Source organism: Puma concolor, chromosome A1 (assembly GCF_028749965.1).
Source record: "Puma concolor isolate L17-30 chromosome A1, mPumCon1.1.hap2, whole genome shotgun sequence".
Taxonomy (NCBI): Eukaryota; Metazoa; Chordata; class Mammalia; order Carnivora; family Felidae; genus Puma; species Puma concolor.
Window position 1 is genome coordinate 118,651,539 of NC_141667.1, and position 24,902 is coordinate 118,676,440.

The following is a 24,902-nucleotide window of genomic DNA, read 5'->3' on the forward strand; positions in this document are numbered from 1 at the left end:
ATCTCATTGTGCTTTTGATTTCTTTCTCTGTGCCAATAGTTTATTTTTGGTTTTCTTTCCCTTGCTACAGGAAACATATCTAGAAAAAAGTTGCTAAGGCCATTGTCAAAGAGAATAGTGCCTATGTTTTCTTCTGAGAACTTTATGGTTGCAGGTCTCACGTTTAGGTCTTTAATTTATTTTGCATTTAGTTTTGTATATTGTGTTAAAAAAGCGATCCAGTTTCAGTCTTTTGCATGTGGTTGTCCAGTTCTCCCAATACCATTTATTGAAGAGACTATCTTTTCTTCTTTGTATATTCTTACCTGTAGATTAATTGACCATATTAAGTATGGGTTTATTTCTGGGCTCTCTATTATGTGCCAGTATCTGGTGTCTCTTCTTACAAGTCTACTGATCCCATCATTAGGGCCCTACCCTCATGACCATATCTAAACTTCATCACCTCTCAAAGTCCCCACCTCCAAATGCCATCACATTGCGGGGTAGGGCTTCTACATATGAATTCATGTCATAACAGTAAATGAATCCTTGGATTGTCGGGATGACTAAAGGATCTAATTGAATGTGAAGAACATGGTGTGGTGTAAATGCTCAATTGCTAGCATTGTTACCATCACATGTTTTGCATAGTGATAGACCTTCAGCTCTGGAACAGTCAATGCCTGGCACATATTTGGTGTTCAATAAGTATTTGTTGAACTAATAAAATAATTCATCAACATCAAATCAAGTAATGACTTTTACAATTGCTGAGATTCCAGTGTCACTAAATACGATCCTACTTCTGTCGCCCTCAAGGCCGTGTCTCCAAATGTGGGTCTAAGGACGGCCAGGGCTGCTGAGAATGGGCCATTCAGATGACTAAATTGTCTCGTGCTTTGACGTAGTACCCTCCAAGTTGACTCCACCCTGAGGCCATGTCTTAGCCACCCAGCAATGCTCATGGCTCTATGTTTCCCTAATCCTTTCCATCTCTCCACTATATCCAACCACAAGACTCTTTTTCCCCATCCAATTTAATAGTATAAAACCTGCGCTGATTTAGAATCTCTTTTGCAGCTAATCGAACCTTGCAGCTTTCTATTAGCTGTTCGTATTTGCTCTAAGCCCAAGCTGAGGCATCTGGGATTATTATGTAATAACTTGGGCTCATTTCTGGTCAGTATATACCATCCCTTTTCATTCTCAAAATCCCCTTGGGGTGCTCATTCTGTTTGCAAGGGTGAGAGAAGTAGTTGGAAAGGCTGCGGCTGGGGGGTTTGGGATGGGAGGAGTGTTTGCTTTGAGTTATTATCCCACACTTACCAGTATTAAACTGGATTTGACAACCCATAGCCTAGGATTTAAATGATCTAAATCCTTCTTCATTTGGCAGCCTGGTTTCCCTTACTATTTATTGTGCTACCCAATTTATTATCATCGGCATACTCAGAGGCTTTGGTCTGTGGTGCCTTCACAGTCAAGTGATTTATACAAATAATAAAAAAAGATGAGGGTTCCCAGCAATGAGATCCAAAGCTGTTCTCCCTCTCCCTTGCCTCTCATCTGGTACAGTCCACCTCCCACATGTTAACCCTTGGTCCTCTTACTTCCTCTCCTTGGAAATACATCCTCAACTCCCTTCTGGGCCTGTGAAGGAAATGTCCCTAGCAGGGAGAGGGGAGGATGGTGAGAGCTGTGATGTGACTCCGGTAATCAGAATCAGGTCTTTATTTGGGAAGTACCAGGCAAACCCTTTCCATACATTGTAGGATTTCAGTTGTCACACCAGCCCTTTGAATGAGGCATTGATTTTATCGCACGTGGCAGCAGGAAGTAGACATATTGCATCTCAGTCTCACTAGAACAGGCAGAGTGAGAGGAAGGATTGGAGGCTGGAGGGGGGTGGGGGTAGGATATGGCCACAAGATCAGAAAGGAAATACTGATACCATCAGGATATCAGGGAAAAATATGAGCTTTGAAATCAGACAAACCTGGGGGTGAGTTCCAGCTCTTTCGCTTACTGGTCGTAGGCCTCTGAGCATGTAACCATTCTTGCCTCCCTTTCTTCATCTGTAAATGGGAATCGTGAATTACCGACGTAGGTAATTTGGAGGCATGAATGAAATATCACACTCAGAGCACTTAATACATTTCTCCATCTGTTAAAAGGGGATAATAATAGTACCTCACTCATTTACCTTCACAACAACCCTGTGAGGTAATATGTATAAAGCACTGAAAACAGTGTTTGGAAATGCTTACGTACGTTAGCCATTGTTACTACTGCTCCTACTACTATTACTAGTGATGTTGTTGTCATGATTCAAACTAAATTCAACACAGAATATCTGTACTGTCCAGCCAATATGTTGCAAAGACTTTGAGGTAGGGCCCTGGCAAGCAGAATTCAGCCCCGATATCAATGGTACGTGTGTGTGCGTGCGCATGCGTGCACTTTGCTTTCGCCGCCGCAGATCTTCTCATGTGCTTTTCAAACTGGATGCCAGCCCCAGGCTTGCTGAGGAAGGTTTGGTCTAAAGCTCTAGCCCAGGCTTAGAAAGAACAGCCTTCATTTGAGAACTCAGTACATCCTACCATCTTACGTCTCTGGTCTTAAGCCTTAGTATATATGCTTCTATTAGACCATATGTTTCTTGCTGAAAACCAAATGTTGCTAGATGGGCTCTAGAGAAGTTAGTCCTTTATTTAAAACATGGGGCAAGGGTAGCTCTCTTGGGAGCATCTGTTTCATTGAAACTAGACAGATGTCCACCCGTCCAATTTCATATCTTGCAAAAATATTTCTGTTGACATTGACCTCAAGCAAACATCAGCAATCCTGTAATGCCATTATAATTTTTTTGTACCAACCAGCTGTAGGCTTTGAAAAGGCAATACATTTTATCCTTTGTTGCCATATAACTTACACTGAATGTGCCACTTGCTACCTGTCTGTAGTTTATAGATTATGAAACAGCAGCCCCACTGATACACCTTTATAAAGGAAGCTATACCAAGGGCTCACAGTAGCCTGGAAGTCCAAATGAAGCTGAAATTTTCTCCCATATCCTATACCTAGAGCCAAGACTAATGTGGAATACTCCAAAATGGCTTTTACAGTATGTATAGATCAGTAATTTATAGGTACTGGATGGTATTTTCAACACAACTCTCCTTTGCTGAAGCAGTGGTAGCAGAAAACGGACTTTAGAAACCAGCTTCATAGGTCACTGTGTGGTCTCAAGCAAGTTATTTACCTTTCTAAGCCTCCATCACGTTCCCCAGCTATAAATGTGTGTCGACGTAGAACCAGTCTCCTAGTACTGATTGAGGATTAAAGGAAAGAATGCATTTAGACTTTGTCACCCCATCCCTGACACGAAGTACTCACAGAAGTGTTATATTTCTGAACTTCTTATATTTAGTAAATTTTATAGATGTTTTCTTTCTGGGTGATTATAGTGTGATAGTGATGGTGTTATGAATGCTGTTATTGTTCAGGGTAATAGTCATAAGTTGTACTATTCTTGTTTTAGGAAACCTTTTATATTTCCCTTTCTATCTCTGCACGGTTGCTCTTTATTCCTCATTTCAAGGCCAGAGTCGCTGTGGCACTTCCACATCCTGCCTCCTTTCTATTTCTGTCCCTCCTCCCTCTCTGTCACCTGTCACTTGGTTTTCACTTACTGTGCAGAGGAGCAGGAGTTTCTGTGAGTTTGGAGCTGGAAGCCAGAGGCACCACTCAGAATATTGTCACTTAGCAGTTCTGTGGCATTTGTGTTAAGGAGGACTTTGCAAACCTTTTCATGAGTATATGTTTGTTAGAAATTCTTTTTTGCTGGGGTGTCTGGGTGGCTCAGTCATGTGAGTCATGATCTCACAGTGTGTGAGTCCAAGACCCACGTCGGGCTCTCTGCTGACAGCTCAGAGCCTAGAGCCTGCTTCAGATTGTGTCTCCCTCTCTCGGTGCCCCTCTCCCCCTTGTGCTCTGTCTCTCTGTCTCTCTCTCCCCCTCTCTCTCTCCCTCTCTCTCTCAAATAAACATTTAAGAAAAGAAATTCTTTTATCTCTTGAGGTCAAGAAGACGTTATTGAAAATCTGATTCTCCTACTGAGCCCTGCACTGAGTGGCTTACCTCTGACCTTTCACCATAACTGAGAAGCAGAATAAATGAATGATGATTTCAGCTGCCTCCTTCCCTCCCCGGGTAACGAATGAGTCAGCATCAAGGGACTTTGCCAGGAGGCCTGAGTCATAAATATCCCTACAATCCATCAAAAATCTCCACAAAAGATTGTTTTTAAACAGTAAATGAGGAAAGAGTCCTTGGACCTTATCTTAATCATCGCATCAGTGGGAGATATTTATGGTTCTAACTTTGGGGTAGGGAAGGAAAGCTATAGCCAACAATATAGATAAAAGAAATTAGTTTGAACCCAATGTGAGATGATAAACTTCTCATGGAGGAAAGAAAGACAAAAAATCTCAATGAATATACCCACTCTGCCCCCCCCATTTTTGTCCCTCATGTCCTATTTTTCCCCTGTCTTTCTGACCTTTATTAAGGACTCATCAGATGCCAGCTCCTTTATTCACATTATCTCACTGAATCCTCGCAACTAAGCTATAAAACAGGAAAGATTTTCTTCACTGTTTACCGAGGAGGAAATTGGGAATGAGAGTGACTGACACTCCCAAGATCTTACAGTTAATATGTGGCAGAACTGTGCTTTGACCCCAGATCCTTCTGACTTCAAAGCCCAAGCTCTTAATTACTTGGTTATCCTCTCTGGGAGGCCAGGGAAAATGAAGAGGGAGAGGAGAATATATAGAAATGCAAGTTGACCTTCTCTCTGCTATATAAGATGCTAATTATTGAACAACAGATGTAGTATGGTATAAAATCTCTGGCAAAATAATTTTATTTTTCTGCCAAGGACTATAAAAAGAGAGCCCCTAAACAGATACCGTAAGACCCTGAAAAGTTACAGCAGCAGCCTGTATTCCTGGGGATGCACAGAACATCAAGCACCCAGCTGCACTGCCGATTTTGCAGACATTTATGATGCCAGTAATTGTAATAATTATATATACCTGAAGCTGCCCTGTTTTCACTTCATCCATTCTAGCTAACTTGGAGCGCAGTCTGCCATCAGGGATGCCTTTGTGATATGTATGATATTTTATTTATGAGAAGATTAGCAAAATATGATTGTTGGAGTCGCTAATAAAGAGGCAATTGGAAAAGGAGCCAGCTGGCATGCCACATGTAGCTCCGGCAGGAAGACACATCTAATCTGTGTTTTTCTCTCCAAACTCACACCTTGTAGGCGCCCTAGAGCTTTCCCCCTCCTGCTTTCCACTAAGCGCTTCAAAGACCTCATCAGTTTCTTCTGAAAATGCAGAACATATCTCTGTCTACATTTCCTGATCAGATTCCCTGCGACTCTTCAGGCTGTTTTTTCTAATGATAAAAGTTAACCTTACACACGTGTGGGAGCATGACTTTGTCCGGTTGGGAAGGGCAGGAGGGAAGTGTGAACTGACAGGCTCTGGAATCCAACAGACCCACAGAGACTGGTTAACTCTGAGGTAAGGAGTGCGCAAAGAACATGATCTCTGAGCCCCATTCTCTCCCTTGGTGAAAACAAACACACTTCCGTTTTCACTGCCCGATAGGTAATAATCCTTGTAACTAAATATGGAAGAAGGGTCTCATTTCAAAGTATTCCATGCATGGGAGTCATGCAGGGCAGGACAGATAATGCTGGAGGTTAAACTTTGTTTTTCCTTCCTAATTCTGAGCTCTAAAAGATAATAGTCACTAAATCAATGTCTCTCTCTTCCATCTTTGCTTTCCTTTTGTTGATAGTCTTTGCATTTCTTCAGTGAGTTATTTTGTCACAGTTAAAATTATATATGCCCATTATAGAAAACTGAGAAAATTATCTCAATGAAGCAAAAAGCAAAATTTAAAGCCTCACAATCTTGCCCTTTGAGCCTTAATACACTTCCTTCCTGTTCTTTTTTAATTTAATGCATACGTTTCACATAGTGGAGGGGATCCACATTCTTTGAAATGAAGGGAAGTGTCTCGGAGTTAATACCCTGAGACCTTGTTCTTGCCACTGTGTTCTATGGAGTGAAATGCAGTATACTATTAGTAAATTTTGAATTTAGATATTCTAGAAAATGAGTTCCAGAAGGACCCCTTTGTAGAGCCGCCTCACAAATGGAGTAAGCTTTGGGTAATTTACACAGCAAAGGAAACTGTGGGAAACGTCTCCTAGCTTTCTTAAGTGAGATCCCATGAGCCTTAGATTCAGAGGCTTGTAGTTGTTAAGATACTGACTCAAGGATCCAGATGTCTGGGTTTGAATCATGGCTCTACTACTGAGTGGCTTTAGGATGTTAGGCAAGTTAGGTAGCCTTCCTAAGCCTCAATTTTTTCTTTGCTAATTGAAATAATAGTACCAACTTATAGATGTGTTATGAGAATGTGTTCTGAGTGAGTTCATGCATATATGGTGCTTAAAAAACACCTAGCATACTTAGGAGTAAATATTAATTGTTGGCATCATTATCAATAACCAAGGGTGTCTGTTGGTACTCAACTCCATCCGCTTCCACATGATCTCCCGAAATGTCTCTCTCTTGCACTCTAAATTTTCTGGGGGCAAAAATTCTTGTGCTCACTTCTGTCTCCAGGTGCAGCTAGGACGGTATCTGGTTTGATATAGGTGTTTATTACCTGCCTCAAATTGGCTAACCATCTGGTTTTCCTCCAGCTATTTGGTGTCTAGTGATGATTTGACTCCAGGCCACATAGGGTAGGTGTATAATGGCAGAGAAGGAAGCCTTGTTGGATGGTACCACTCTTTGCCCACAGCACCCCCCTCCCCAACACCAATTCTTCCCTTTAACTCCTTAATGCCCCAAGAGAGGGAAGGAGAGCCCATGAAAACCAGGAGCTATTGCTCAGATTTATTTTTTATTTATACACGATTCCTTCTTCCTCTGACATAGCAGCCCTTTGAGATTTTACAAAGGAGACCTCACTGCCAAAGTTACCCATTCACAGTGTCATTTTCCTCATTTTCCTTTCCTTCATGTGCTGTGCTGGTCATAATGGAGTGAATGGGGAAGGCACAGGCCCTGACCTTTTAGGGTCTTGTGGGGAAGCTGTATGAGTGGATGGTAAGTATTAGTGGGATAGGTTCTATGTCAGGAAATTCAGAGTGCTATGGGCAGTGTTGGGAAAGTCATCTAGCAGTTTTGAAAAGTAAGGAAGGCCAGTTATTTAGCTTTGGTAGAAAGCAAGACTCTACTTAATAAGTGTAGAGTAGGGAAGGTATTATGAGTTTGAAGATGTCCTTGTTCCTACACACTCTTGTATTTTCTGTGCTGCGAAGAGGGTAGTACATTAAAAATCAAGTTACTCCTTTTAACTCAGTGTTTCGTGGTCAGCTTGTACCACCTTCAACATATGGAGGAATTAAGACAATTTCCTCTCAAGACAGGCTTTCTAACATTGAGATGCACACATGCATATCCAAGCTTCCAGACACCTGCATCCATTTCCCTGTGGCTGGTTATTTTTTCCTCTGAAATGTTTTGTTTTTTTTTTTCCTTTCTGATAGTGTAGTGACAGAAAGATATAGTTTCTTCATGCTGTGTTTTTACTTTCTATTTTCCTGATAAAACTGTATCACTGCAGAGGAACTCAAATCTAATCTTCAATATATTTAGCATGAAAGCAATAAAAAGCATTAATTCACTCCAGAAAGAGCAAAATACAGTCGGGTACTCAAAGGAAGAATCACCATGGAAACTGTTTTCTTGAGATTCTGTACTCTCCAGGCTCCAGGCACGACTAAGTGAAGAAAGGAAGGCAAAGGGAAGAGAAGAAATATCCTGCCCTTTCTGTTGTCACTAAAATGCTGCAGAGGAATTGCCATGAATTATTGATTACATGAGTAGAAGTATATATGAATTAAAATTGTTAAACTGGTGTCTTTTCAGTGAGTGTGTAAGGGTGCACGGAGAACGTGTTCCTCAGTGTTCCCCCTTCCTTGCTGTCAAATCCTATTGAGCAATCAAAGAGCTATCCTAAGGTCAAAAGTTGGCAGAGAAGCATGAGGAATTAGGATGATTAAAGAATTCTGGGAGCTGGAAGTAAAGGACCATGATTTTGCATACAACTCCCACACATACTTGCCTTTGTGTACCGTGTCAAGATGGTTATGGTTTCAGAATTTTTTCAAAGATATTAAATATGTAAAGATCAGAGGCCAGCTCTTGCCTTTGGGACCGTGGTAATGGGATGTGATGGAATTTCCCAAAGGAATTTGTTTTGGATTAAATTCATTCTGTGTTTATGTACACGTGTACACATCTCACAATGCACCCACTTTTTTTTTCCCTTCTCCATTTTTACCAATTCATAGGTTTTCCTCCCTGAAACTATACTCCTCCATTGAATATCTCTGATAATAATATATGCTGTGTGTTAAATGTTCCTGTGAATTAGCCACTGGGCTGAATCCTTTGCCTGATACTATTAAGAGCATGGACTTTTATTTGGATAAGATTGTTCTATTTAGCAAAATGACTAATTCAGTGTTCACTAATAAAATAATCATGTTCTTATGTAATTCTCACAACAACCCTAATGAGAAGGTCCCCATGATACAGATGAGGAAGCAAAGTTTGATGATGGCAGCTGAGTACGGTCAATCACAGAGCCACTGAGTTGTGAAACATGGATTTGAAACCATGTATGAATCCTATGTCCATGGTTTTAACAGCCACACTAAGGTTTCATCCTAGATGATACAGACAACTTGTCTTTTTAATCTCTATGCAAGCTCATAACTGCCATGGGTCTGAGCACATAGATAGGCCTTCATGATATTCATAACAAGTACATATTTAGAATCCACCATTGTACCAGGTACTATACTAAATATAAAAATTGGAAATGAGATAAAGTCTCTGCCTTCAAAGAGCCTACAGTCTTTAGGAAGTGTTTCCATGTATGAATAACCAGACACAGCAGTCAGGGGTTCAGAGAAAAGAGAGGCTAATGAGGTTCATGAAGGAAGATTCATCCTGGTCCTTCCAGAATGGGGAAAGCTGTCAAAAGGTCAAAGAAGAAGGAAGAGAAATCAATTAGGATAAGACAGCATGATTTTAAGCATAGAGATGGGAGTGAAATGACAAGAGTTTGGAGACTTGTGAGCGGATCAGAGCATGTGTTTTAGTGAAGTATATTTGAACAAGGAACTTAACAAGTGGGCCATGAGTGAAGAACCTCAAACTCTGGAGCAAGAAGGTCTGGATATTATCCTGTCAACACAGTGAGCCTTCAAGGGATATGTTTATTTGTATTCAAGTATTAATTACTTAAAGTAGAGCATTGTTTACTCATGTTTAGCTCATTGATTTTTACATACCTATACATTCTTGTCACCATTACCAAGATCAAGGTATAGGACACTTCTAGGACTCTATGCCCCCTCTGACTGAACTGCTTCCCACCCCCGAGATACCACTATCTGACTTCCATGTGAGTATTCAAGGGAAGTAATAAAAAAGAAAACAACATGAATGAGGTTTACAGAAAAGTTTAATGACTTCTGGGATGTAGCATTGAGTGTGGAGGTGAGAGATTTCAGACAGGGAGACCAGCCAAGAGGGTGTTACAAAGTTGACAATCCATCCCTCCATCCATCACTTTCAATATGTATTGGATCCCTATTGTGTACCATACCCTTGCATTGGGGCTACAATAGTAGTCCATGCTGTCTCACTGAAGAGACCCACAAACAAAGAAGCAGTTACTTTCCACTGTAATGTGTGCTGAACTAGAAGGAAGCACAGGTCGCATTTAAAATGGCACCGAACCCAGAATAATAAAGTCAAAGAAGGCTTCTTGGAGGAAGAGGCTCCCAACCTGAGGCTTGAGGACAAATAGCAATTAGCCAGGCAAGGAGGAGACTGAGATGGAAGGGGTTCCAGGTAGAGAAGGAGCATATAGGAAGGAATAAAGAAGGTAGGTGACTATGTCAAGGAAGAGGCTTGGGCAAGAAAAGAATGGTCACAGACAATGGGGTTTTCAAATCAGAGAAGTAACCAGACTTAGTAAATGATATCGTATCATGAAAAACCAGGGTTTATCAGCACCAGCATGGAATCCTGACAACCTGATTGAGCAACAGTCTGCATCTATTGTTCAGAAAATTTCAGATGCTTAGTGTGGCAGGCCTGTGCACTGTTGTTTTTATCATAAGCAGCCCACCTAGTTGTCCATCATTTCTCTTGAAAGTTGAGCCAGAAAAACCAGTCAGGCAATCAGACTTGCATCTCTCACCTACCTCTTTAAGATGAAGCAAGTTTCTTACATTTTGTACATTCTTTATCTCCTTTCTTCTGGAGTCTCAGCTCTGCTGATTTGCCAGGACACCCTTCTCCTCCGACTTGTCCAGCAGGTTTCCTGTGTACTTTTGAGCAAGCTACAGAGGTCACACCACCTCTTTACCATATGTCTGTTAGCAGGTGACTCAGTAGGCAAAATGTGGCCTTCGCAGGCCTACAGACCTGAGTTAAAGCCTAGTCTATGACCAACTCTCCTTGTGACCTTGAAAAGTTAATGTTTCTGGACTTCAGCTTCCCTGCTGGGAAATAGTGATACCCACTGTATTAGGTGTGAGTGATTAAAATATAAATGCACCAGATCCCCTAGGATAATGTCTAACACATAGTAAGTCTTCCATAAATGTTATCCAGACACACTAATGCAAATTGGTTAACAGCACAGGCATACTGCCTATATTGGAAGATTCTGCCAAGGGTTTCTGGGTTACCTGGACAAGCCACATAGGCTCTCCTTGCCTTAGTACTCTTATCTGTAAAGTGGGAGTGATAATAACATCTTCCTCATGGTTTTATTGTGAGGGTTAAATGAGTGAATGCATGTAAAGTGCTTCCTATAGAGTCTGGGGTGTGTGTGTGTGTGTGTGTGTGTGTGTGTGTGTGTGTGTGTGTGTGTATCTGTCTGTCTATATATCCCCTATTGGTGTTGATATTAATGTTAGTAATTATTATTTGTATAGTACTTGTTCATAACTATGAAAATGGGAGAAGAGTGTTTGCCTACTTTCTAGGGTAGTTGCCAAGAGCAGCTAACCAAGAGGTTCAGTGGCTCCGTGCCAGACACAGTGGGCCCCCGGTAATGTTTGTTGAATGAATGAGAGCAAAGTGCTTCTCTCTAAATGCTTTCTATAAATGTTTCATCTTAATGATCAGCAGGAGCCTCCACATGGAAGGAAGTGCCAAAAGAGTTCACTGGGTGTCAGCCTGGGCTCAGGCCTGGTAGATTCTGATTATGTCAAACAAAATAGATTCAGATCGGTCTATTTGGTGCCACTGAAACTGTGCCAATGAGCAGCAAAATGTGATTTCATATTGGGGGAGTGCCAGAATCCAGATTTACAGATCAAAGCAAACCCTACCTATTTCTCATACCCCCTCTCTCCCCTCAATGGGTGTTTCTTACCTCTGAAAGAGCTTCTGGATGTTTCACAAAATCAGGCCCCAGATGTTTGAAAGACTTTTGCAGACAAGGTAATCAATCCATTTGGTGGCCAGATGCTGTCTGAAAATTTTCCTGCTACAGCACTGTGAGTTTCTAAATTCATTAGAAACATAAATTAATTAAATCTAATCAACAGTGGGTGATGCAGAAGATTAAACACTGAAAAACAAATACATTTCCAACTGGCTCATATTAGATGCAGAGAAAAACACTCTACTTTTGAGGTGAAAGTCAAGTTAACCCTTTGTGTGATATTCTCAAAAAACCTTTGCCAAATCTGAGACCCCAGGTGAGCCTGTAGTTCTTCCCAAGTAAGTCTGCCCTAATGGGTCCATTGACCTTTCAAGAAATAAATTGTGTGTTTCTCTCAGTAAGAAGGGTTCTAGAGTGGTCTTACTTTGTTAAGCATTAATAGGAGAAAAATCTCCACCATTCTTTCATCATGAAGGGCCTCTGGAAGTAAGTTTTGCAAGACATAAAACGGAGTGAAGCATCGTTCTTTATTCTACACTAGAATAAGTTACCTGAATTCAGAGTTACTGTCTTTCAGCGCCAAATCCCCAATACCTAGAAGAATGCCCAGTACATAGTAGGTGCTTACTAAATAGCTGTTGAATGAATTGAGGATGAATTTCTTTCTCACAGGATTTCTGAGTTACTGACTTTCCCAGATGAGTCCCCATGACACAAGATAAGTGTAAGCAGTTTCCCAAAAGTATTTTGACTTTTTTTCACTCAAAGATCAGAATCTTGAGGGACTGATAATCCATAGGGCATATTTTAGAAAACTTGGTTCTACAGCATTATTGTATAGCACCCCTAACTTTTGTCCCATATCTTTTACCCTCAGTCTAAATGGAACTGAAGAAGACTCGGGGTGAGTAAATTATGAATTTATGGGGCCGATTCTTGGATCGGAAGCTATTCTTCAAGGAGGTGCTCAGCTCAGTGGAGAAGCCAGCCTTTAGCCCTGGAATTGACTCATTCTACGCTCTTGTTTGCCAGTAGAGACAAATGGCCTCGAGCTATGTGGAGAAAGGGGTTGCTTCCTTTTATTCAGGCTTATAGAGGTAACAGTGTCCAGAGGATGCCTGCAAGCCCTTAAGACCAGCCCCTGCTAACTCAGATACCTACAGAGGCCAAGTAACATCAAAAATGAAAGCAGAGCAGTAGAGAGAAGCCTTTGGAGGATAAATGGGAGCTGACATTTGGCCTCAAGGTTGGGGACCAGTAGGAAGTGGTGGGAGAAGAGGTAAATTTAAGACCTTGTTCCTTTCTAAAGGGCGCAGCCACAAGTCCCAGCTCAAGCCAGCAGTGGCCATGTGGGAATGCCAATCCAGTGGCACCCATCTATTGACTTCCAAAGAAACTGAAAATCTGGATTGTTTATATGCAATTTCATAATTTCTAAAGGTAAACATATCACTCAAAAAATTGGAAATCTTTTTGTGGACTAACATTGCAGCGTTAAATAAAACCACCCTGCTGGTCAGATGTGACCAACTACTGCGGTTGGTGTTCTCTTCCTTATCTCATCTAATCCTCCTAATGCTCTTCCAAAATGGTACCAGTATCATTTTGTTTTACAAATAATGAAACTAAGATTCAGAGAATCCAGGTAATTTGTCCTAAGGCACATCGTTATACATGGCAAAGCTGTGAATGGAGAAGTGATACTGTTAATCATTCATTATATTACTTTTGGGTAAGGTATTATTCTAATTCTTATTTAGTGTTTATGTGTGTCAAACACCATTCTAAGTGCCCTGCATAAATTTACTCATTTCATCCTCCGTATAATACCACTCCCATGTTACAGATTAGGTAAGCAGTGTGGAGAAAGACATTAAGAATTATACCCAACATTAGCTATCTCTGCCGACTAGTGGAGCTGGAATTGAAACAGGGGCTGGAAGACTGCTGTTGACTACCTCCTAGAATTACTTCTCGGAACAACGCCCCAGATTAGACACATAGAAGGTGCTCAGCAAATAGTTTTCCCCTGACACCAAGCCTCATTTTTAGCTGTGTACACTTTTGGGATCCTGAGCCTAAGGGTGTGGTTGGTGCCTCTGGGTAGCTGCTGTTTCACCCGTTATTCCCTATGACTCACTGGCACCTGTCACTCAAGCAGCCTTCACTCTGTCACTTTGCTAACTCCAGGCACACAGCGCAGAGACCAACAGGTCCTAGAAACTGGCTGAGCCACTAATGAACTGTCTAATCCAGAAAGCCCTTCTCAGCAATCGGGCAATCCAATTCAAGCTGTGTGTTTGACTGAAATAGTTCACTGGGTCAGACTTCTTGGCATATAAAGATCTTCCCACCCAGTCTCTAGTGTTCTGTTCTTTTTCTTCCTGAAAATTGAACAGGGTGGAGACTGGCTTAGACAAGGGTAAGAATTGAAGAATCAGAAGGGTGTGTATACATTTTACAATGCATGAGCTTTCATACATATGATTAGCTTTGGAGAATAAGGCAAATGTAGATCTTAGGAGAATGAGGGAGATTTCATCGATTTTTAAATGTTCATGATTGTACAGATCTGCTACACCCACTTTGACTGAAAACCAAATGTGTGTATGGTGTGTGCATGTGTGTGCAAGAACAGTATTAGAGAATATATAATGAGCGATCAGGTAATAACTATTAACAAATATTCTAGAAAACCATACTTTTAAAGAATATGTATTGTGTATCATATATGGGGGTGCAGACCAGGAATCGCAAGGTGACAAAATCAGTTTTGATCCCTGATTTGGTTAGCTTTATAGTCTAATAGCAGAGATAGACATTATCAATAAACACTCAAACAAATATATAATGAGGAATTCTGATAAATGCTTTAAAGGGAAAGAATAGGGTAGTACAGAGCAGTGTAGGGCAACTAGAACATAAGCTGTCAGAAAAGGTCTGTCTTGGGATGTGCTGGTTAAACTGAAATTTAAAAAATTAATAGGTGTTAGGGGTGCCTGGGTGGCTTAGTCTAGTTGAGCATCTGACTCTTGATTTAGCCTCAGGTCATGATCCCCGAGTTGTGGGATCGACCTCCCCATCAGGCTCTGTACTGAGTGTTTAAGATTCTCTCTCTCTCTCTCTCTCTCTCTCCTTCCCTCCCTCCCTCCCTCCCTCTCCCTCTGCTCCTCTCCCCCCACTCATGCTTTCTCTCTCTCTAAAACATCTTTTAATTAAAAAATTAAAAACAATTCATAGATGTTAGCCAAGGAGAAGGGAGAAGGGTGAATAGTTTAAGTAGATAGAGCTGCATGTTTGCACACCCCAGAGTGGGAAGAAGCATGGCATTTACAAGGTCATGAAAGCAAAGTGGTGGGACTAGAGCATAGTGAGATAGGGTGTCAGGGAGATGATTTAACGTGAGGTTTGAGTGGTACAAAAAGGCCAGTTCCCAGTATTTCCTTAGTGATAAATTACCAAAAGGTGATACTCTCCAAAGGTTTCCTTAAAATGGCTTCTGGTGCATTTTACTGTTGATTTAATTTCAGTTGAAGAAGCAAGCAGTGTATCTGAGATTGTGACCAGTGTTAAGTCTATATCTTGAGTGTTTTATCATTGTTATTTCTTCTATGACCTGATAAAATATTGACATTTAATTTCTTCCCCTGGACTTTGCAGGAAATAATCAATGCATCACAATCAAGGCTAAGAACCTGCTATGATGTGTGTTGGATAGAAAGAAATTTTTCTACTGCAGTTAATAGTTACTGACTGTTTCAAGCCCTAAGCTTTTCCATACTCTCCAAAGGCAGTAACTTAGGTTGTTAGAATCAGTATTTGAAATGTCCCCAAAAGTAGAGTATTTAAAAGACATGGTAATAGGTTCCTATTTCCACTCCTCTCCTTTCTGCTGTGCTTGGAGGAACTGCTTCTGAAAAAGGACTTGGCACTTGATTTCTCAAGCACTGGTTTTATTTCAGAGATGTCCCAGGTCAGGAACCTATGGTACTCACCCATTTGAAAAATAATAATAAACTGGAGGCAGAAATGGAGCATGTGTGACTCTCATTTTAGAGGAAAACAATGATATGCATTACACAGGCCAACAATCAGTTGTCCCCGTAAGAATATGAAATCTCCAAGTGTGGACTATTTATATCACCTATGCTCTGAGATCTTAGATATTGATAAAGATGCTGTCTATTAAAGAAAGAAATATGAGTCTGTTTTCAGGGAACTCATCATCTAGTTAAAGATATATCTCTCCCCCCACACACACACGCACATGCGCGCGCGCGCGCGCACACACACACACACACACACACACACACACACAGTATATCAAGCAACCTATTAACGTTTGTACAATAATCCAACACAAGTCATTCCAAATACAAAAATACTAACTTAAGCGTCTTGAAGTTTTATGTGCAGTTTATTGGTAGAGCCAAAGATGAGTAATATAGGAACTCTGCCCTTAATGAAATAGTTTCAGTAAGGAAAACAGAGCAAGTACATTTTCAGTTATATAGCTACATAAGTGGGAAGAGCTACATAAGTAGCATATGAACAGTCCAGAGAGTTGTGGCATTGTGAGGAAGAAAGGATTGCGTTCCAATTAGGGGAGCTCATGAAAGACTTCATGGAGAAAGTGGCCCTTGAGTTGGCCTTAAAGGACTCCTGTGTTCATTGATTCACTCAGCCAGGGAATAAGTATTTTGTGCAAACCTCCTAAGTATGTGTCCCTAGGCTGGGTCCCTAGACTAAAATAGTGAGTAAGATCTTGGCCTCCAGGGGCATACATGTCAGTATGCACACGTAATGGAAAGAATGGCTTAGGAAAAATGAAATTGCTTCACAGTTGGTCAGCACAGACTGTATTTGCTGACAGTCTAAGAGTTAAACTTTGCTAACGTGCCAGGTGGGTGACAAGGAGTACAGAAAATGATGGAAAAGTTAAGGCTGAGCCCAGAAGATCCACTCTGCTGCCATGTTAAAAAGTAACTATGAGGGAAAGATGAAGAAAGGATTAGGAAAAAATAAACAACAGACAAAAGGGAGTGGGGACAAGAATTAAAAGGTCGAAGGAAAAGAAGTGGAACACAAGAGGCAGGTCATGAACATAGGCTCTGGAACTAGAACTGTGTTCCAATCCCAGATCCCCTTGTTAGCCTTCCAAACATGGACAGTTCTCTGAGCCACCATCTCCCCATCTGAAAAATGGAGGAAGAGACTGATATCATGGAGTTTGAGTGACCATTAAACATAATATAAAACACAAGGTACAGATCCTGGCAAAGTAGGTGTTAAATAAAGGAGCCTGATAATGCAGATTGAGGAGGAGAGTTTAGGTCAAGAGTCTAGTACTATGCCTGGCATGCAGTAGGCCCAGTTCAATAGTTCCACAGAAAAATTGCAATACTGGTGTTTTCCTGAGCCTGAAATATCTTGAGGCCAGGCTCATAGCTAGTTAATTTCAGCCAGTCTTTTGCATGACAGTTGCTATCCTCTCCCTGTAGTCATGCTGTAATAAAGGAATGTTCAGCTAGAAGAGTTTTCCATTAAAGACCGACTTCCTGGCAGGGAGATCTACAAATCACTTGGAAAGTTCCTGGCACCATCACCTGGGTCTGGCTATTTGCAAAGTGTCTATAAATCTTCCACAGGGCAAGATGAGAATGTGGGTTTTTTCTTTCTCCTCTGACAGACTTGTTTCTTTCTATGCACTATTAAGAATCATGCTGAAAGTTACCCAAGAAAGGCCATGAGGAGGTCAGGTTACCCATGTGGGACTGATCTTGCAGTAGACTTAACATTTTAAAGTGTATACAGGTGAGCAGCCTTCCATCAGGTAGGCAGACAGGAGGTAATGGACCCAGAGATGCATAGTAGTAGATGGAATGAGTCCTTTCTACAGCTGGCTTCAGAAGAAAAAGGAAGGAGAGAGGGATGGAAAGAAGAAAAAGAGAGAAAGGGAAGGAAAGAAGAAAAAAGGGGAAAAAGATAGGAGGAAGAGCAGGAAGGGAAGAAGAAACAAAAAGAAAACCAAGAGGTTTGTTTTTCATTTATTTATGGCGATTGCATGGACATCTGACATGTTGATTTATGGGAGAAATGCTTGGCCATACTAAATGTTTTGAGACTCCTGTTAAACCTTATATGAAGATAGATTTTGTGTAGCATTTTTCTTCCTAACCATCTTTTGGCTGTGGGTGGGAATTGAACCTGATCAGATTTTATTTCACCTGTCAGTGGTGGACCAGTTACTGGCTTGTTTGTTCATGCATTCACTTATCTGTTCATTCTGTTCCACGTTTTTCCTTAGTCATTGCTCATCTTTCCATAAGCATTGCTTGATCTTTCCATCAGCAAATACAAATGCTGTTGTTTCTCTGATACAAAAATGCTCTGTTCACCTGACTTCCCATACCATCTTCTGCCTCATGTCTTTGCTACACTTCTCAGCAAAACTCCTTGAAGAGAAGTGTCCACAGTGACTTTCTCCCATTCGCTCTGAAGCCTAATCCATGGTTCCACCATACCCACCCCCACTGATCCACAGAAACCACAGTTGCCAAGGTGAAAAGTGACCTCCATTGTTCAAATCCAAAGGCCACCTGAAGGCTTTGACCTTGCCTATCAGCAGTGTTTGGCATGACTGATGCTCTGTCTTCTGCTCTTCTCTGGCATTCGGGACCCTCAGCTTTCTTGATTTTCCTGCTATCTTACCAGCCTCTCCTTCTTCTGCCCCTTCTTCTTTTCCTAATTCCTCTTCTTCTCCCAACCTTTTAGATGTTGGAGTGTCCCAAAGTTCAGCCCATGGTCTTCCTCTCCTTTAATACAGTCTTTCCCTGAGGTCTCATCTAATCCTATAGCTTTAAATATCATCTGAAGTGGTAATAACTCCCAAGTTTACATCCCCAACTCACACTCCCTCCTGAACTCTAAACCCTTCTTTCCAATTATCTACTCAGTACCTTTACTTGTAAATCCCTCCTACTTCCCATGCCTGAAACTAAATGAGTGTCTGGCCTGCCCCAAAAATGCCTGAATCGCCCACAAACTTCCCATCTCAGTGATGGCAGCTTCATCCTGCCAGGTGCAGAGGGTGCTGAGGGCAGAAACCTTGGAATCATCCTCAAATTCTCTCTTTGATACCCCGTAACCAGTCCATCTGCAAATCCTGTCATGTTGACTCCGTATGTATCCAGAATCTGACTACTGCTCTCCACCTTGACTGCCAAGGCCCTGGTCTGAGCCACCCTCCTCTCTCACCTGGATTATCTCGATAGTCTTCCTGATGATCCTGCTTTAGCCCTCCACAGTCTGTTCCCAGCTCTACAGCCAGATTGGTACTTGGAACACATCAGACTATCTCATTCCTCCGTCCAGTACCCTCCAGCAGCTTTCCGTTTCATTTTTTTCTCACTTTTAAAAAAATATTTATTGGGGCGCCTGGATGGCGCAGTCGGTTAAGCGTCTGACTTCAGCCAGGTCACGATCTCGCGGTCCGTGAGTTCGACCCCCGCGTCGGGCTCTGGGCTGATGGCTCGGAGCCTGGAGCCTGCTTCCGATTCTGTGTCTCCCTCTCTCTCTCTGCCCCTCCCCTGTTCATGCTCTGTCTCTCTCTGTCCCAACAAATAAATAAAAAACGTTGAAAAAAAATTTTTTTTTAAATTTATTTATTTTTGAGAGAGAGAGAGAGAGAGAGAGAGCATAAGTGGGGAAGGGGCAGAGAGAGAGGCAGACAGAGGATCCGAAGCCGTGCTGACAGGAGAGAGCTCAATGCAGGGCTCCAACTCACAAACCTTAGATTATGACCTGAGCCAAAGTTGGACCCTTAACCAACTGAGCCACCCAGACACCCCTCCTCACTTTTTAAAAAAACTGTGGTAAAATGAACCTAACACAAAATTTACCAGTTAACCATCTTTAGGTATACAGTTTAGTGGTATTAAATATTTACATAGTTGTGCCTATTTCACTTTTAGTAAAAGCCAAAGTGCCTGCTATGGTCTGCAAATACTGAACACCTTATTTTTTCCTGGTTTGCACTGCTCCAGCTACCCCGATCTGCTGACACAGGCCTGCTTCTCTCTTAGGGTCTTCTCACTGTCTATTCCCTATCTGGAGCACTCTTCCTTCAGATACCCATAGAGTGACCTTCCTCACCGCTTTCAAATCTGCTCAGTATGGCCTATCACAATCACCTTATTTAAAATCTAAGCCTCCCACCTACCTTCAGAATTCATTTTTTGGTGTTTTGTTTTTGTTTTGGGTTTTTTTTTATTTGGGGGGGGTTTGTTTTGAGAGAGAGAAAGAGACAAAGAACACACAGGAACAGAGGGAGAGAGAGAGAATCTTAAGCAGGCTCCACACCTCAGTGTGGAGCCCAACACGGGGCTCGATCCGTGATGGTGAGATCATGCCCTGAGTCAAAATCAAGAATCAGATGTTTAACCAACTAAGCCACCCAGGTGCTCCATGAACTCTTAATCTCCCTTAATCAGCTATGTTTGTTTCCCAGAGTACATTACATATGATATGATTTATTATGCTCATTGACTATTATTTTTTCTCCGCAAGTAGAAAAGAAGTTCCCTAAAGACAGATATTTAGTCTGTTTTATTAATTGATGTACACTTAATACATAATGTAGTGTTTGACACATAATATATGTGGTCCTTGAATATTTTTTGAGTGAATAAATGAACCATGAATAAGTCTATCAACATTTAGTATTTCCTGCTTTTTCTACATTTTATAGTTGATATCTAACTGCCAAGTGAACATGAAATCAAATATAATGGATTTTTTTAAATATCCAATTTTCAATGGTTATAAAAAAGCAGTAAGGATGTACCATAGTGCCTTTGCCTGATGAATATTTATTAAAATTTGGGTCATGCTGTTGAGGGAAATCAGCACGCACTTCTTTATGCTTTTACTGTTTACCTACTGTATGTGATATATTATATTCAGTGTTTTAAAATAGGGACATTATCCAAAAGAGAGTAATATTGTTTTAAAGATTTTGTTTTTAAGTAATCTCTACACCCATCGTGGGGCTCCAGCTTACAACCCTGAGATCAAGAGTGACATGCTTCACTGACTGAGCCAGCCAGGCGCCCAAGAGTAATATATTTTTATAATCTTAAAAACACCACAACTGCTAGCCAGAGAGAAAGGAAGGAATGGAGGGAGGGAGGAGAAGAGGAGAGAGAGAGGAAAACAGACAAAGAGAAATACTGATTCATAGAGTTGTAAATGGCACATTTGCTTCTAATATTTTCCATTTTCTTTGCTAAAACCTTTGAAAAACCATCATTTTGTAATACCTTGTAAATTGTTAGCAGTATCTTTATTGTGTTTGACATAGAAATTTCATGGTTTAGGGGGGAAATCCAAATCTTGTCCTACTCCATTCTTCTTTCATTCTTTAGGACCATATAGAATTTAGCACACAGATATATTGTATTTATTGTTCAATTTGTCCTTTAGAGAAATGATAGGAGATTTCTCGAATGCAGGCGTAGGGATGACATGTGAGTTACCTTAAGTTTCTGTAGTGATTCCTTTTGACTTCTAGGCCAAAACTAGGGTTCTGACTCTCTGACCCAAACATTTCCACTATCGGGTGTTTCAACACCGTCTTCTCCAACTTTGTTTTACTATGTTCACCCATTTACCACTGCTTCCCAGTCCTCTAGATTGAACACTTCTTGAAGGTAAAGACAGGTGTGTTGTGTTTGTAGTGTATACCTGGAACCCAGTCCAGTGATGTGCACTTAGTAAGTGGTCAGTAAATAGATTCCTGGCATTTCAGATCTATTTGCTCCAAATCCACTTTGGGTTGTGTGATTGCTACCTCCATGCCCTCTCCCGGTACCTTCTCTTCACCAACCCATTTGCTCTTCTCTCTTCCTGTGATTCATAGGACATTCCAATCCCTGCCAATATGACAGAGGCTTTTAGGATAAAATCTGTACTTTACTGATCAATCTATGTGGTTCTAAAGTCGTAAAATACTCATTCCAAAATAAGAGCGTGCCCTTGTCTCACACCCCTTAAAATATGTTTCTAACATTCATCCAGCATATATGTTTTGTTTGTTTACACTTTGTTCTGGGTTATTCTCTATGTGATGGTCCACTTTGGTGTTGCTTCTCTTGAGCTCTCCTTTGGTGATCGATTCAAGAAAATAATTAAGATGCATCTATTGCATATTAAGACACTAAGCTTGGCCCTGAAGGTTCAGTGATGAACAAGTTCCTTATTGGGTTTTCAATTCAGAGACTAAGAAAGGCATTTAAAATGTTTCCATTACCATTGTAATTGCTAATGGTAAGTGGTGAGGACTGTTATGAAGGGGAAGAATGGGGGGCAGTGAAGCTGCATAGTAAATGGAGGCTGCTTGGGTTTGGGGAGAAGTCATACCAGGTTCCCCTAAATAAATGATATTAAAACCAACACACAAACCTGGCAAGTTCAGCTCCCACAAGGCAGGTGCCCTATCTTTCTGACATCAGAGCCTCTGGCACAGAAAAATTTTTGACCGAAGACATGCCAGACAAACTCCACATTATGTGTGTTTGGGTAACACAATGCCTGCCCAAAAGCTCCTATATAGACCCCCAGATAGGATGAACTTTCCCATTTTGGACCCAGAGTCCCTCTGACTCTTGGGTCCATGCTAGATGACCTATGTTGTGTAGATAATAGCCCTGAATGATTGACAGAGTTTGCATTGCCTGAGCAGCTAATTACTCCTCTGCTTTCTGAAAGAGTGGGTGACAGATGGTAGATACCTTGACAGCAGATCCCACTATAAACCATGCAGGCTTGTAGGCAAGTCTGGACTGCTACCAATTTCCCACTGGATGTTTCTATATTTGGAGGACTTAGAATTTTTAAAACCACTTTGTCCTTTGGGCAAGTTTTGTCCCAACTATAGGAACATTCTTTCTTCTCCCCTTCTGTGTAGTAGAAACTTGTTTTGAGTGAAAGGAAGTCTCCATCAACCCACCTGTCCTGGGTTATCTCAGACCTGGCTAGTGCTGGGGATTTGGTCAGTGTGGGGAAGCTGTGTGCATTTTAATGGAAACAGCATGGCATTCATTACTCACCTGCTTCCCACCATCTGGATTTTCACAGCTCAGTAAGCATGGTGGGCTCCCTAGACTTCAGAGGAGAACTTGGCTTCTAAGGAGAGCATGGCTCAGTCCCTCTGAAGTCATAATTTTATGATGGATACCATGATAAATTGAGGGTGGGAGGATGCTTCTATCCCAATAACCTGCTTTCACTTTTGAATGGTTAAAGAGTAATGTTCCATTTCCACACAGGGGAAGGGGGGAAAAGCAAACCACCTCACTACTGAGTACTAAGCAATTATGAAGGAAAATTGGTCATGTGATAAAGTGAAATAAAAATGTGTATGTGAGAGTTTGTGCATAGAGGTTGCAAGACACAGAACCACTTTCACTTATTTCCAATTCAATTTGTGTTAACAATCTGGCCCTGTGCATAGTGCTGTGAGGAAAACAAAGATGGAAGACATGTCTATTAGTAAGTGTTGAGTTATAAATAATAGAAAATCTTTCTAACAGTGGCTTAAACCACTTGGGTATCTATTGTTTAACAAGTTCAGACACAGGCTCTTCCTGAGGCAGGTTTTTGTAGTTAAGTGATGTCACCAAAGACATTGTCCCTTTCTTCCATGTCTCATATTCAGCCTCTTGGCTTGTCACCTCATGGTCACATGATGGCGGCCACACCTTCACATATCATAACCACATACAATCATATACAAAGGAAGTCGTGTACAAGGAGTATGTCAGCATAGCCAGAAGGCCACTCCTCACTTGTTTCCCTTCTTTTATTCAGGGAGGAAAACTTTTCCCCAGAATCTCTGCCTCCTTGCCCCCCAGCAGACTTTCCTGCTTGCCTCACAGGCCATATTCAGTCACATGGCCACCCCTAAACCCAGGGGGCTGGGAAGGAAGATTCTGGATTTTACATCCTCTACACCGGGAGGCAGGCAAGGAAGAAAGGCACTGGGTAGGAGTAGCTAACCAAGAGTAACTAAGAGTAATAACCACAACGTATTACCTGCCTTTAATGAGCTTGGTCTTCATGGGCAGGCTGACGTCTAAACAACGCCCACTTTCCAGCACTCTGTCTCTATTTACATGGGAAGCAGCAGTCGTGATAAGATCTTGGGAATTGGGACTCTTGGATCCTTCTACCTACTTTCTTTCATATAGGAGAAATACCAGCACTAGATCGAAGTTAAAACCAATGTGCACAGAATTAATTATATCCAAATGAAAGGAGAAGGATTCAGTATCTATATACCAGACACTGGTCGGCGACAAAGCAATCCATTCGGGGTCAGTCAGGAACTGTCTATCATGCACAGAAGATCAGGATAGCAAGCTTGTGGCATGTGTAATGGCTCTTCCCATACCCATGCCAGACATAGCCAGTTAATCTCAACACTCTCCCACCAAGCCCAGCTATGACCTTAGAATCCTTCTCATTAGGCAGCTCTTGCCAATAAACAAAACTGGTGAGCAAAATTAGAGTCATTTGTTATCACTACTCAGAACTTTATATTTACTACTTCTGTCTCTAGAACTGAGCTACAAGAATATAAGTAGTACCAAGTTAAGAAGCAAAGGCTACTACCAAACTAAAAACCCAAACATAGTCCTATTTCATTGCAAAGGAAACTTTGAGTCCAAAGGCAGAAAACCTCATGCCTAAACCTAGTTTGTGATACAGGCTAACAAAGGCATATTGATGAATTTAGTTTCCCTCCACTCCAAAAACAGTAAATAGTGATGTTATCTAAACAGTAAGATTAAAAAAATAAAATCTTTGACTCTCACTAGTGAGAACTGATCGTTGCCTCCCAGTTGAGCCATACCTATTGAGACCAGTAGTTATTAAGCCTCTATATTTGCATAGCATTTTTAACATTTGGAAGGTCTTAAATACCTGTCAGCTTACTTTATTCCCATAATTTTATTCTTTTTTACAAAAATTGTTCACAGGGGCAGTATGAAGGAACTTGTGGGGCAGGCTGACACTATTCTATATCATGCTGTTGGTAGTGGATACACATCTATATGCATTGATCCAAACCCATAAAACTGTAAGGCACAAAAAGTGAATTTTAATATATGTGAATTTAAAAAGAAATATTTTTAAAAGTCTACGGAATCTCTGAGATAAATGCTAAAATCTTGTATTTAGTTTGAAAGCCATTTAAAATTGTGTACCTGTCAAAAATTGTTCAAGTGTTTATGGTCATAAAAAAAAGGATCCTGAAAAATTAAAAAAACTGTAAGAAAATAAAT

The 24,902-nt window shown here is 41.1% G+C and overlaps 1 protein-coding gene across 11 annotated transcripts in view; it reads left to right on the top strand.

Moving 5' to 3' along the window:
• PPP2R2B (protein phosphatase 2 regulatory subunit Bbeta) overlaps positions 1 to 24,902 on the top strand; it is a 462,912-nt gene that overhangs the window by 324,164 nt on the left and 113,846 nt on the right. For 2 of the 11 annotated variants that reach the window (XM_086701175.1, XM_086701167.1), the window contains one exon: positions 12,434 to 12,460. The exons of the other annotated variants lie outside the window; for them this stretch is intronic. In XM_086701175.1, coding sequence (XP_086557301.1) covers positions 12,439 to 12,460 — 22 coding nt within the window. In that variant the 5' untranslated portion in view covers positions 12,434 to 12,438. The remainder of the gene's footprint in view (positions 1 to 12,433; positions 12,461 to 24,902) is intronic. 11 annotated transcript variants of the gene reach the window in all.